Source organism: Vigna unguiculata, chromosome 6 (genome assembly GCF_037176805.1).
Source record: "Vigna unguiculata cultivar grain cowpea cultivar isolate G323 ecotype 2 chromosome 6, ASM3717680v1, whole genome shotgun sequence".
NCBI classification, from domain to species: domain Eukaryota; kingdom Viridiplantae; phylum Streptophyta; class Magnoliopsida; order Fabales; family Fabaceae; genus Vigna; species Vigna unguiculata.
The window spans coordinates 45,079,893-45,093,447 of NC_140797.1; the positions used below are offsets into that span (position 1 = coordinate 45,079,893).

Consider the following 13,555-nt stretch of genomic DNA (forward strand, 5'->3'; position numbering starts at 1 on the left):
TATGGGCCACAAGGCCCCTTAATCAAAGGTGAAAGGTCGGTAGTAATCCGAGGCATTCAATGTCGGCCAATCCAAAACTACAAAGAAAAAGAAAGGAGGTGAATTAGCACATGAACATATCTTCATAATCAGCAACATTAATTCATAATTGAGATGTTCTGCTAGTGGGTTTTGGACAGGTATTAGTGTGTTACAACCCCCTTGAAAAAGGCTCACTGGCCCACGTGTCATATTTTCATAGAATCCCCACTCATTCTATTGTCTATCTCTCTGGTTTGTCCTTTGATATGTGAACTAAACACTAACCAATATGTTTCATCCTGAATCTATTCTTCAAAAGCTAAAGCCTATATTTTTTATTATATATTTTCTACCCTTATATGTAGTGATGGAGCTACCACCACATCAACCAAAACCAACCCCACGGCAACCAATAGCACCACCATATATGCTGCAAGAAACACCATATGCACCTTCTTTGTATCCCCTACTCCACACACAAAATTGTCTGCAACTGCATTTCAGAAAGTCTCTACTCTCTTGTCTGCCACTTGCCGGGCTGTATAATTTTTCCACCACTCTCCTTCCATTTTGTCAATCTTAATTTGTTGAGGCAAGAAGAAGGATTTTCCCTACACGTTTTCACCACTCCCTTATCCATCTTTTAATTTGCATTACTTTCATAACCTTCCTGATTGTTCCTTTATCACAGACTGCATAAGGAAAAAGTCAGAAAGAGAAAAAAAGTAGTCAACAACCAGACTATAAATATGGCCAATTCATGAGGATTCAATTCAATCCCTTGAACACTTAACTACCTCTACATAGCCTTCAGGATTCAAATTTAAACACACATGTCGCTTTCCTGTGCAAAAACCTTCTTCCAGAGGTTCTGGCTAGATGAATACCAAATGGGTAATATTCCCCACGGAAGCTTTTTGGCCAATGATGATCTCCTGCCATCTCTTGGAGCCAGAATTAACCAGGAAATTAGACTTAGAAAATACGTAATCTCCCCTTTCAATCCCCGCTATAGGTGATGACATAACATAACTCTTGTGAATATTGTTTATGTCTGCATCTTCTCATGTTCTTTTATTACAGGGCTTGGGAGTTGGTACTGGTTGTTCTAGTCATATACTCAGCTTGGATTTGCCCATTTGAGTTTGCCTTTCTGCCTTACAAGGAAGATGCTCTATTCATCATAGACAACATTGTCAATGGCTTCTTTGCAATTGACATAGTGTTGACATTCTTTGTTGCATACCTTGACCACCATTCTTATCTTCTTGTTGATGATCCCAAGAGGATTGCAATCAGGTGAATGCACATAACTTTTTCCTGACGCTGCGACAACTCTGCTTAATTTACATGGCTCAACCAAACTTGCAGGTACCTATCTTCCTGGTTTGCCTTTGATCTCTGCTCAACAATACCCTTTCAATCCTTCAGCTTCCTCTTCACGAATAGTAGCAGTGAGCTCGGCTTCAAAGTTTTTAACATGTTTCGGTTATGGCGTTTGAGACGAGTCAGTTCTCTGTTTGCAAGGTATGGTTATGGATGGTTTTCACCAGAGGCTTCTAATTGCAAGAATATGACATTTCTTAATGGCGCCTTTGCTTTGCTTTCAGGCTCGAAAAGGACATTCGCTTCAATTATTTCTGGATTAGGTGCACAAAGCTCATTGCTGTAAGCTACTAGAGTTTATATGTTTTCTTTGTTCTTGTTGCTGTAACAATTTCAAAGTACTTTCTAGAATTGAATTGCCACTTTCAAAAAAATTTCAGGTGACCTTGTTTGCTGTGCACTGTGCGGGATGCTTTAACTATCTCATTGCAGATAGGTACCCAGATTCCAAAAGAACCTGGATTGGTGCAGTGTACCCAAATTTCAAAGAAGAAAGTCTTTGGGACAGATATGTCACTGCAATATACTGGTCCATTGTCACTCTTACTACCACTGGCTATGGGGATTTACATGCTGAGAACACAAGAGAGATGCTGTTTGATATCGCTTACATGCTGTTCAACTTGGGTTTAACATCATACATCATTGGAAACATGACGAACCTTGTAGTCCACTGGACCAGCCGTACCAGAAATTTTGTATGTACTCTCTCAAACTCCTGTTTTTTCTCTTCTGGTAGCTCAATTTATCATGCGTTAGATTAAACTAAACTCTGTTTCTCATTTAATAATGCCCTTCGAAGTCACTATCTAGGACAATGTTCAAAAAGCTAGTTTTAGATATTCTGTGGGCCCCACATTTTGGTGTTACATTTAAAACAGCAAATCTAAATCTAGCATAATTTTGCTTTGCTGTTAGTTTCACGGTATGTTGGCTACACTGCAGTTTCATTTTCAATAAAATAACTAACTATCTCCTTTCCAATAAAATAACTGGTTCAGATAAGAGGAATTTTATTTCTTCCGTCTAATGAAGAGAGGATTGGTTTTGGTGGCGCAGAGAGACACAGTGAAAGCAGCTTCTGAATTTGCATCAAGAAATCATTTGCCACACCGCATACAAGATCAGATGTTGTCACATATATGTTTGAGGTTTAAAACCGAAGGACTGAAGCAGCAAGAAACATTGAATGATCTTCCAAAGGCAATTCGTTCAAGCATTGCACACCATCTGTTTTTTCCTGTCGTGCAAAAGGTCTACCTTTTCCAAGGAGTCTCACATGATTTCCTTTTCCAACTGGTACATGCTTTCTTTGTTTTTATCATCGTCACATTTTGTCTTTACTTTCGTCCATTTTCCCTTCTGGGTTGTTCTTCTTTGGCTAAGATAAGAGTAAGAAGACCAAGAACTAATGCTAAAATATCCATAATTGACTCAAGTGAACCTGTAATAATAGATTTCAGATATGGAAGCTGAATATTTCCCACCCAAGGAAGATGTGATACTACAAAACGAGTCCTCTACGGAACTTTATGTGCTGGTTTCAGGGGCAGTGGTGAGTTAGCTTAAATCATGAATAATTCAATAAGGATTAATTAATATTGGAGAATATTTACTGACAAATTTTATTCTTTTTTTTTCAAACTGTTACCTGTTGCAGGATCTGGTTCGGTACATCGAAGGGCATGATAATGTAAAAATGTTCAAAATCGTGAAATTTTATTCAGCTTCAAAATATAAAATAACTGAATATAACTTTCTCTCTCTACGTTAAACAATTCAGGTTCATGGGAAGGCAGTTGCAGTTGATGCGTTTGGAGAGATTGGAGTTTTGTATCAGATACCCCAGCCTTTTACAGTTCGCACAACAGAACTTTCTCAGATTTTAAGACTCAACAAAACATCCTTAATGAATGTTTTACAAGCAAATCCAGGAGAAGCACAAATTATAATGGATAACCTTTTAATGGTAATAATGAGGATATTGAAGACTTCTAAATTCAAATCATGCGGAATATTTAATATAAACTTTATTTATAGCATATTCCGCCGACAATAATAGGTTATTGAACCACTTTTTTATGCATTGACAGAGGTTGAAGGGGCGTGAAGATTTTGGCTTTGAATTCCCGTGCACAGATTCTGGGCGGTTTCCAAATGAACTGCTTCAAGGAGATCATACGATACGAAGCTCTTCTCACGAGTGTTCAAATAATTCACATGAACATTCATTAATGCCCGAAGGAGAGAGCATAGATATTAGAAAGTCTGAGACCAGTTTGCGTAATGTGACTAATGATGATCATTTAGTCACTAAACATAGCGTGATCCCCGAGCATGATACAAGAGAAGCTCGTGGCCCTGCACACAAAGGGAATCTAGATATTGTTGAAATTCTGCTGGAAAGAGGATCAAATCCTAACGCAAATTCCATAGGGTGGACACAAAATGCTCTGGCGAAACAGCCGAAAAACAAGAGCATTTGTGACCCAAAAAGGAGTCATGAAAACGAGAAGTTGGATGAATTTAGAATAGAGATAGAGGAGCCAGAAATCTTCCTTGACAGGGATAGCTCAACGAGAAACAGAAGACATGGTGGTATTAGATCTATTAAGTACCCAAAAGAAAACATAAGCACAAACTCCAATTCAAGAAATTCTAAGTGTCCAAGTGATATCGAAACGGCAAGGCTTCCCAAGAAGAGAGTAACAATCCAGTTGCTACATGGATGCAGGAGTAGCTCACACGGAAGCCACGGAAAATTAATAATCCTGCCCGATTCGTTAGAAGAGCTGCTCAAAATTGCCGGTAAGCTATGACCTCAAAATAAAACGTTGATATGAATTATGATTTTAGAAGAGCAATTATAGTTTCACACTGGATCAACTACTTTAATGGGGGGAAGGGGTGGATGGGAAGATGGTGCAAAAATATAGATGTTATATTAAAAAAACAAAAAAAAAAAGAGTAACTTTTTACTGCTCCTAACTATAAACTTGAAAAATTGCAGGTGAAAAATTTGGCGGCTTCAACCCTACAAAAGTAGTAAATACAGAGAATGCAGAGATAGATGACATAAATGTAATCCGAGATGGAGATCATCTCTTTCTTCTGTGCGGCGATAACGAAACTTTGAGTTGATGATGCTATGAAGATAGATAACATCTTTAGGAACATAATGACAACCGTGTAATCGAATCATAAAATGCTAAGCATTCAGAAAGATATGGAAAATCATACAATTAAGTTACAAAAGCTGCTCGCTGTTCAATGTTCACGACTTAAAACAAAATTTTACAATCTCGTTCAGATAGGGCCGGCTATAAAGCCAAGAAAATGAGTCATAATCAATTTGACGGTCTGTAAATGCGTTTTCTGATGAATTGCCTGATTCAAACAATATTTCACAGTTTTTAATATCACTGAGAACCCAGCTAATCATTTCCTTTACAACCAGAACTGCTCTTGGTCAGTGTAAGAGATGCTAGACTGATTTCAAAGAAGCATCTCACTTTGTGAGAACGGGGTCGTATCTCTATTAATTGACTGTTGAATGCCTTTGATGAATAAAACTCATTTCTTCAAATTGATTGGTATAGGATGCGCTTCTGTGTTGAAAACAAATTTATCCAGAGGAATAAGAGAGCTGTCCGCAAAAAGTAAGTATAAATACTTAAGTGTTTCTCCTAGAAAGAAAGTCTCCATTTTATCTCTTCTGTTTGGAGGAACACTGGTTACATCGTCCAGGGAACAATATCCACCAGTATCAACCTTTGTGTGTTTTTCAAAAGCTTCAAAGATTTGCCAACCCCATTCACGATATCTGTAGGACAAGATAGTCATATCTAGTTATTTCAAAAATAATAAATAAAATAAATATAACAGGAAAAGAAAAATTAAGCTCATTTTCACTGTTTCTTAGATATGGTTAAAAGCATACTTTGGATCTTCTGTGATACGGTACAAAACAAACAACGACTCCACAGTCTCAGGTCTCAAAAGATTATGACGGTCAGCCGGTCTTATGATGATATCATTAACAAATTCTGAGCTCTTATTTCCTCCGTCGTGACCTTCTTCAGAAAAATCCTGGAGACGAAAAGCAAGAGGCAAGATGTCATGTTTCTATTCTTGCCATGAAAAATTCAGTAGAAAAACAAATTATTCCCATAAGCAGCACCATAGAACATAAATGTTGCGTTTTTTTGTGATCTTCTTTCAACTGATGAAATAAAAAAATGCTATATAAAGTCTACTAACCTCGGTATGAAAGTATGCAATTTCAGGAGCAAGACCCGTTGAAGTTACTGCATACATTTCGAAGCATGTTTTAGTCAACTCTTCTGCTAGCTCCAGATTTTTTAGGTCTTCAAAGTTAAGCATATTGCTTTTCATTGCCTGTTTCTTTGTGAGGCCTTTAGTGGCACCAAGTGCAAGAGTACCAGGTAGGAAACACACCTGAAAGGGCAGAGGTTGCAATTTTACATCAATGTTAGTATGTACAAGTCAGTATTAACAAGGGAACTCTTAAGTCTTAATTATGATCAATGCGCTTAACAGAATTTTCATGACAAAAAATAAGAGCAGAAAAATTAAGCATATGACTGCAGAGATATTTTTCTACTAAAACGAAGAGCTATTTGATACTCTGTCAAATCCACAGCTCAAAGAAATCTATTAAACTCAAGCTTCTCTATATATGTTAGGGACAAAATCTTTCCAAGAGCATTAAAGCTGTCATTGGAATCCATCTAACTACTTCGAATCAATACTGCTATTGTAAATGTAAATTTTCGGACCAGTCACGGTAATCATATGGTTCAGGCTTCAGAATATTATGGTAGCCATTTTTCCATCATTCTTTTATAATCTCAACCATGAAATATAGGCTCAGTGTTCTTTGAAATGTCATTCTTGAGTACAATTTTGACGTTCTCATCTCAAAAAAGCACCGTAATCATATGCTTAAATTGTAAAAAATCATAATGGATTCCAATTATGTATACAGTAGAATTAAACATAAGAGGAAAACCTAGTTCCTAATATGTAAAACAAATTATATAGGCATTTTAAAATGTTTATGGAATGAATTTAAACCACACATACAGACATGGCAGAATATGACTTAGCATTACAGTGGACAATGATAACACTGCACCCCTATAAGAACATCTGCAGTTCAATTTTCTATAAAATCATACATAACCGTAGGGTGGGAAACTGGGAATATCATATTTTCAAAGGCAATTAAAAATTGAATTTCATATTTTACGTACATCAAATACAGTTTGACAATTTCTAATGATAAACCAATCCAGCAATTCATAATTAAGGGTACTGTATAGCGAGTGCAGCATATTACATATGGCACAGTAACTTGATCAAATCTCTTGCACAATTTCTACTGAATGATATTTTCAAGCAACTACTATATGGCTAAATAAATTGCCTGCAATGCCAAGTTTAAAAATTAGAAAGTACCGCATACCAAGTGATCCATTTTTGAGCTGAAAACATTGTTTAACCCATACGGTAATTCTCCAACAAAAACTAGTCCATTTGGAATTGATTTCTTAACAAGACGATGTCTAACACCATTCATTGCTTCCTTGTACATCTCATGTAGATATGATGTATTACTATTGCTACTACCTCCACTCTGAAGCCATACTTTAATTAAGTACTCATAGTAACTGTCACCACGAGATCCCAGTCTAATATTTTCTCCATCGAATTCGCCAGTGTGAGGGCTGCATTTAGTTATTAGAGATAACTAAATGTCAGTAGAAACAAGATGAGAAAATAAAAGAAAATAAAATAAGTGTATGAACAAAACCAATCAAAAGACTTATCAAGAATAACTCCAATTGAATATTAATTCCAAATACAATGATTAAGTTATATTCAGTTTCATACCTAATATAGATAGGAACCAGTCCTTCAAATTTTGGAAGAGTCTTCATGTGCTCCATGACTTTCATTGCTTCCAAACCATATTTCTGATCACCAGATACAGAACTGAGATAATTAAACTCAAGCTGTACAGTGGAAACTTCTGACGTGCTACTCAATCCACCAGGAGCTGGTTGTGCTGACTTGTCATGAAGAATAACATCACTAAACGGAATAGCAGTGGGACTGGTCGTAAAAGCAGATAGCAAACGGTCAGCCAAATCCTTAGCAGTTGCAAGATAAACTTCTGGTTTAGGTCCTGCTTGTGTAATGTTCATTCCATTTTCCCCACCTCTTAAATGGTACGCGCTCAAAAGTCCACCCAAAACCCGAATCGTGGTTTCAAATAAATTCACTTGACCCTTGGTCCTAATTCTCTCAGAAAGGTGTTTCTCAACCCAGGACCCAGCTTCGGCAACAACGTCATCAAGACCCATAATCATAGCAGTATCGAGAGCATCCACAACCGTCGCACCTAACCCTCCTAATCCATCAACTCCTTGCCGGCTGAGTGGCATAAGCTCATCCCTACCCATGGCAAATTTTTTGTACCCAGACCACGCATGAAGAAAAGCTTCCTTAACCTTCTGTTGCCTGGCAATCCACATTGACCTAACAACATCCGGATTTTCCAATACCTGGCCAGCGCCATTACTACTTACCTTTTCATCCGGCGACAATCGAGGAGGAAGCCTCGGAGGCCGTCTCCAGAATCTCTTTATTCTGCCAGCACCATCAACGATGCTACTATTAGCGTAACTGACTCTATTCACAATTGTTTTATCATTAGAAACTACACCACCTGAACTCGAGTGTCCCAACAGAAGATAAGCCACACCAAAGATCAATATCAAGAACAGAAACTTTCCTGTACTACAGCTAACACAATCACGCTTTAGGTTGCCCGTGAGCAAGTTCTGAGTAACAACCTGAAAAATCAACACATAGCAAATAACTAAACATTTGTTCCTTCTTAAACTAACAGAAATGCCCATTACAAACTCACAATGGCAAGGAGTACAAAAAGAAACTAATGTGAGGATTATAGAGAATCGCACTAGCGTGATCAGGATTAGAGGAATGGATGCAGCTAAGGAAGATAGGTATTGGGGGAAACGACGACGATTGGATCTGAATTGAAGAGAGAAGCGTACCTTTGAGAAAGAACGGTGGCGAAACTTGGCGTTATCGTAGTCAACATCTTTGATGGAGTAGGGCAGAGACTTGGACATGGTGTTGGATCCGATCACCAATTCCAATTGAACAAAATACACACGAAAATCTAGCTAAGAATTCGATTGCGTGGAAACAGCGGGATTCTATGCCTATGTTGCATCATCTCCAGAGAGAGAGAGAGAGGCTTCTCCGCTGCGAGAAAAGGGATGTTGTGAGAAGAACTTTCAGATCAATGGTGTTTGACGCATTCAACACACGTTTTAATTCTATCCTGTTATTTCTACAAATCTTCTTAGAGGTTTTACGAGCCAACTTATTAGATGGGGAAAATGTATTCAATATTTTAAAAACATAAATATATTTAATTGATTCTTTCTCTTTTTATAAATATAAATTATAAAAACTATTATATATTTTAAGAGAGTTTCTACTATTCTTAATTATCTTACCCACAAAGCATACTCTGAATTCAGGTCTGATGGGTTTATATGCACCAATCACACAAACTCGAAGGTGTGATTAGTTGTGACGGCTGCACCTGACTTTTACGAACAGAATCAACTATCTGTGTCACTTGGTAAGTTGATGCAACATTTACACCGAGGTTTTATCTTTCTAGTGCCTTTAATTATTTTGTGTTGATAAAATGAAAATGGTAGGAGCTATTCTTACAATTTCAGTAGTCAATTCTCATACCATATCGTGATATCTTTTAAGCCTAATTGTATTTATGAAGGTAACTACTAATATAAGTAAGTTCTTTCTAAAGACTGGACAGTATTATGCAAAATATGTAATTATTATCTACAATTATTTGTTGGATTTTTAGAATTTGATTATTTGTTGGATTTTTTTTTCACCTGCTTTGTTATATATAGTTTTATTCGATACAAATAAATTTTGAATGTATGATAAATAGTAATGGGCTCGATCTGATCAATTTAGACTTTTCCTGTATTTGATCTGCACAATAAAAATTAGATTGATTACCCCATGTTAAAATAAAAACAAAAAAAATATAAATATATATATATATATATATATATATATATATATATATATTTTGTTATGAAAAAAAAAAGTAATATTTTTTATAAAATACAAAATTATTATTATCAAAGTTAACAATTCTTTAAATAATAAAACAAATAGTATACCGATACTGATTAAACTTATTTCTCAAGCTCCAGTTTGAAATATACTGCATAATTGAATATAATGATGAAAAATAACATAACTAAATACTTATAAAAATTAAAGGTGATAATTAAAAATAATCCTTCATTTTTTTATGTATTATTCCTAAAATAAAATTTAAATATTTAATCGTAATAGTACCTCCAAACTCAAAACGCTCTGAAATGCTAATTTTTAGCATTTGGGACTAGAGATTGATTATGCTTGGTTATAATTGGAAGGAAGTTTTGTTTTGGGGCCTATTACTAATTCCACTTATTATGATTTACATAAAGTTAGAGACAGCATAAATCAAAGTTAAGTTGATTAGTGACTGATGTGAGCAAACCAACCCTTTCATTAAACAATTACCTTTATATGGTTTAAAGCTGCTTCCCCAACGGTAAGAAGCTATAGGTTTCAAATTTGCTTTAGATCAAAAAAGGTTTAATTTTATACTTTTTTTTTATCAAATGTGAGACATTAAATTTGTAACGTCCCATTTAATTTATAAACGCAATTAAAGGAAACGTCACACACAAGATAACATAACAACGCAGTCTTGGGGTTCCCAACATCACCCCTACAAAACTAGGCACACCACGATGCCAAAAAGTAGGATAGCTGCTTAACTAAAAGTTACAATCTAAAAACCACGAATACAGGGGCCATAGCCCTAAAGAAAACACGAAAGAAAGAAGTATGAGATCCAGCCCAAATGGCTAAGTAGCGGAGTCGCCATTCCCTTGTTGCCCATGAGATCCTCGCCCATCTGCTCCCATCAGCCACATACATCACAACCATGCAACAAAACGGGTAAGCTAGAGCCAACAACATATTCATCATGTAGTCAAATATATTTTCCTCATCTCATACCCACATAGCAACCAAACATGTTATGAATCTTCATTCAATACACTACGACTCGACTCGACTCATCCGGCTACGTATAACTTGGTCGGATTCAGCGGACGCTCGCACTTGTGGTGAATACCCCTGCTCGACTCTGAGCTGCTCATCTCCGAGTTATGTGTTACAAGTGTTACGATGAATCAAATCTCTCTCACCACAAGGTTAGCCCTCAATGAATTTCAGGCCTCCTGCTACTCTCACCACAGGAGTCAGTCTGCTCTAAGTGAGACTAACTGGCCCCTTAGAGTGTCAGGATGCAGTCCTTACCTTGAATCCTTACCTAGTTATACAGATGGGGCACCACCATGGGCACCCACTAACAGGGGCCATGGAACTACGTCCCGACCACTGAAGCGCGACCCCAGAGGTCTCACCTAGAGACCCCAAGGAATTACACGCTGACACGGACCAACATTCATAAAACAACATTAGGAGAACATCAAAAGCATGTTTACAATTCCATACTCATCCATGAGATTTATTCCTCATACGCATCACATCTTGAATCCATACCTCTGATCATCACCGTCCCATGAGTCTAGGGTCTCATCTCATGTCAATACCATGTTCCTTTAATTTCAAACCACGCATTCATTTCACATGCTAAGTCTCATACCAACCCATTCATCCACAATTCATGAATCATGCCAAAAATATACTTCATGCCCCATTATATACATGTCCATCATCACACAATCATACTCAACCAAAATGGATCACTCGGGAAACATCAAACATCCAAATCACAGCACTGTCTCGCCCAGCATCTCGCTCAGGCGAGACATGCTCGCTCAGGCGAGCCTCCCCCTCGCCTAGGCGAGAGCACAAGAGCAGAAGCAAGAGCAACACGGGATCTTGCTTAAGTGAGATCCCTCTCGCTTGGGCGAGTTGCCTGCTCGCTCAAAAGTTGAGCGAGCCGCCTGGGCGACTTTTCGCGCAGGAGCTCTAGGCGAGCCTCCTGTTTCATCTCGCTTAGGCGAGACTGACTCGCCTGGGCGAGATTAACAGGTCTCGCCACTGTTCTTCACTGCACAGCCATGTTTTTCAACCCAAATCAAGCATACAGAGTGTTCTCACGCGTCAAATCGAAAGATTAAACCATACAAGCAGTAACCAATGCAAACACTGACCAAAACGACTGGAAACTAAGGATTCTAACTTCCCGTACCTGGAAATGGGTCTGTACTGGTCTTTCGGCACAGAACTAAGGAGCACAGCAGCTCTAGAACCCGATCCGCAACTGGAACAGTGGGTAAAACGAGTTATAAAAGGGTTTCCACTGTTACTGTGAAAGCTATACAAAACAGAGGCGGTAAGGGTTAAGGGTACTTACGTGAGCAGAACAATGGCCAAGCTAAGCGTAAATCTGAAGAACGTTGGAACCCTAACAGAGCTCTAGTGCGGAAACAGGGAAGGAGGCGGCTGCGAAACTGAGAATGCAGAAAGTGTGAGTGTTAGGGCAACTGAAACAGGTTTTTATCCTATGGGCCGGCCTTTAGGCCCAATACTGTAGGGCAACCCACTAACTTTTAGGGCAGGAATAAAATAGGTCTTACAAAATTAAAATACAAAAGTTAACTTAGTCCATCAAAATATTTGAATACTAATAATAAAGATAAATGAAAACATAAAGTACAAATATTCAAAAATATTGTTTTAAATATCAAATTTTGATAAAAACTAGTTTTAACAGCTATTTATACGGAATTTATTGGTACTTTGTGTCATTGATACGTATTATATTAAATTATTTTATCGATACTTCTTTTTACACTGTTGTTCTTTTTTCTTTTATTTTTTTTTATGGTTTACCTATCTCTTGATGTATTTATTTTTAGCTTCATAAATTTATATATTTTTAATTAAATTTTTATTAAAAAAATTAAAAAATATAATAATAAAATATGAGACATAAAAAAAATTTAATTAAAAAAATTGACAATATACCATTTGGACATATGATTGTAATAAGAGAAAAAAATACCTATGAGATGTAAGTAAATTTTGTAAATATAAAACAAAGTCCAATAATTAAAATAAATTTGTCGTGAGAAAAAAATTATATATATATATATATATATATATATATATATATATATATATATATATATATATTCATACTCCATTAACAAATTTTAATTTTATCCTTATTTAATTAATGCTAAAATTTTCATTAAAATAGAATGAATTAAGACAATATTTACTGGAGAAGAGTTTGTTTGTGATCCCTTAAAAAACTATAGGGTTAAATATGTTTTTGGTTTGAGCAAAATTTGGGTTTAGTCCCTCATCAAAACTGTTTACCAATTTAGTCATTCATCTTCCAAAATGCGTGAATTTAGTCCTTTTAACCAAATTTTGTTAAGTTTATCTGACGTTTCGAGCGCATTGTATGATAGTATTTAAATTATTTATACTGTTTGACACATTTTTGCTTCAATGTTAACTTAAATACTATCATGAATTTGGTTAAAAGGACTAAATTCACGCATTTTGAAAGATGAAGGACTAAATTGGTCAAAAGTTTTGATGAGGGACTAATTCCAAATTTAAACTTGAGGGACCAAAAACATATTTAACCCAAAACTATAAAAGTATACTGATTGACTCATCCAAACCTTTTGTAGTAAAATTACTTCGGTATATGCGCAGCAACTGAAGTCAAATTCATGGGTACTCATAAAAAAGATTAATCATTACTATATCTTGTATCATCAACAACTAAATTAGAAGGGAGAATTTTTGTATGTTATACAATTACGAGATGAATCATAAGTTCATAAGGTTTGAATAACTTGCATTAATTTAAGAAGAAAAAAAACATGAATCCTATATTACATGTTATAAAAAAAGTAGTGATAGGACATCATTATGTTATATAGAAGCCACAAATCGATCCCATCTTCCAATACTATTAACTTTTGTTCATAAA

At 36.2% G+C, this 13,555-nt stretch overlaps 2 protein-coding genes across 2 annotated transcripts; one reads left to right on the plus strand and one right to left on the minus strand.

The window, feature by feature from the left end:
* Nucleotides 1-289: 289 nt before the first annotated feature.
* Nucleotides 290-4,662, plus strand: LOC114187819 (potassium channel KAT3-like). The gene is made up of 12 exons (XM_085674677.1): nt 290-613; nt 713-1,036; nt 1,105-1,320; nt 1,393-1,548; nt 1,632-1,689; nt 1,788-2,105; nt 2,467-2,706; nt 2,864-2,962; nt 3,068-3,100; nt 3,191-3,376; nt 3,501-4,215; nt 4,418-4,662. Exons 2-12 carry the CDS (start codon nt 855-857, stop codon nt 4,546-4,548), a joined length of 2,334 nt encoding a protein of 777 aa, XP_085530803.1. The 5' UTR covers nt 290-613; nt 713-854; the 3' UTR covers nt 4,549-4,662.
* On the minus strand, nt 4,598-8,800 carry MNS3 (alpha-mannosidase 3). Its single transcript, XM_028076194.2, has 6 exons — nt 8,514-8,800; nt 7,324-8,288; nt 6,896-7,157; nt 5,668-5,865; nt 5,348-5,496; nt 4,598-5,230 (listed from the first exon to the last, which is right to left on the minus strand). Exons 1-6 carry the CDS (start codon nt 8,589-8,591, stop codon nt 4,981-4,983), a joined length of 1,902 nt encoding a protein of 633 aa, XP_027931995.2. The 5' UTR covers nt 8,592-8,800; the 3' UTR covers nt 4,598-4,980.
* Between the last annotated feature and the right edge of the window lie 4,755 nt (nt 8,801-13,555).

Bases quoted from the DNA above. Each gene is read 5' to 3' on its own strand.
- LOC114187819 (XM_085674677.1), top strand. From the start codon at position 855: ATGTCGCTTTCCTGTGCAAAAACCTTCTTCCAGAGGTTCTGGCTAGAT. The intron at 2,963-3,067 runs GTGAGTTAGCTT...TACCTGTTGCAG, and splicing joins TGCTGGTTTCAGGGGCAGTG to GATCTGGTTCGGTACATCGA. The intron at 3,377-3,500 runs GTAATAATGAGG...ATGCATTGACAG, and splicing joins TAATGGATAACCTTTTAATG to AGGTTGAAGGGGCGTGAAGA.
- MNS3 (XM_028076194.2), bottom strand. From the start codon at position 8,591: ATGTCCAAGTCTCTGCCCTACTCCATCAAAGATGTTGACTACGATAAC. The intron at 7,158-7,323 runs GTATGAAACTGA...AACTAAATGCAG, and splicing joins CTGGTTCCTATCTATATTAG to CCCTCACACTGGCGAATTCG. The intron at 5,231-5,347 runs GTATGCTTTTAA...CTTGTCCTACAG, and splicing joins CGTATCACAGAAGATCCAAA to ATATCGTGAATGGGGTTGGC.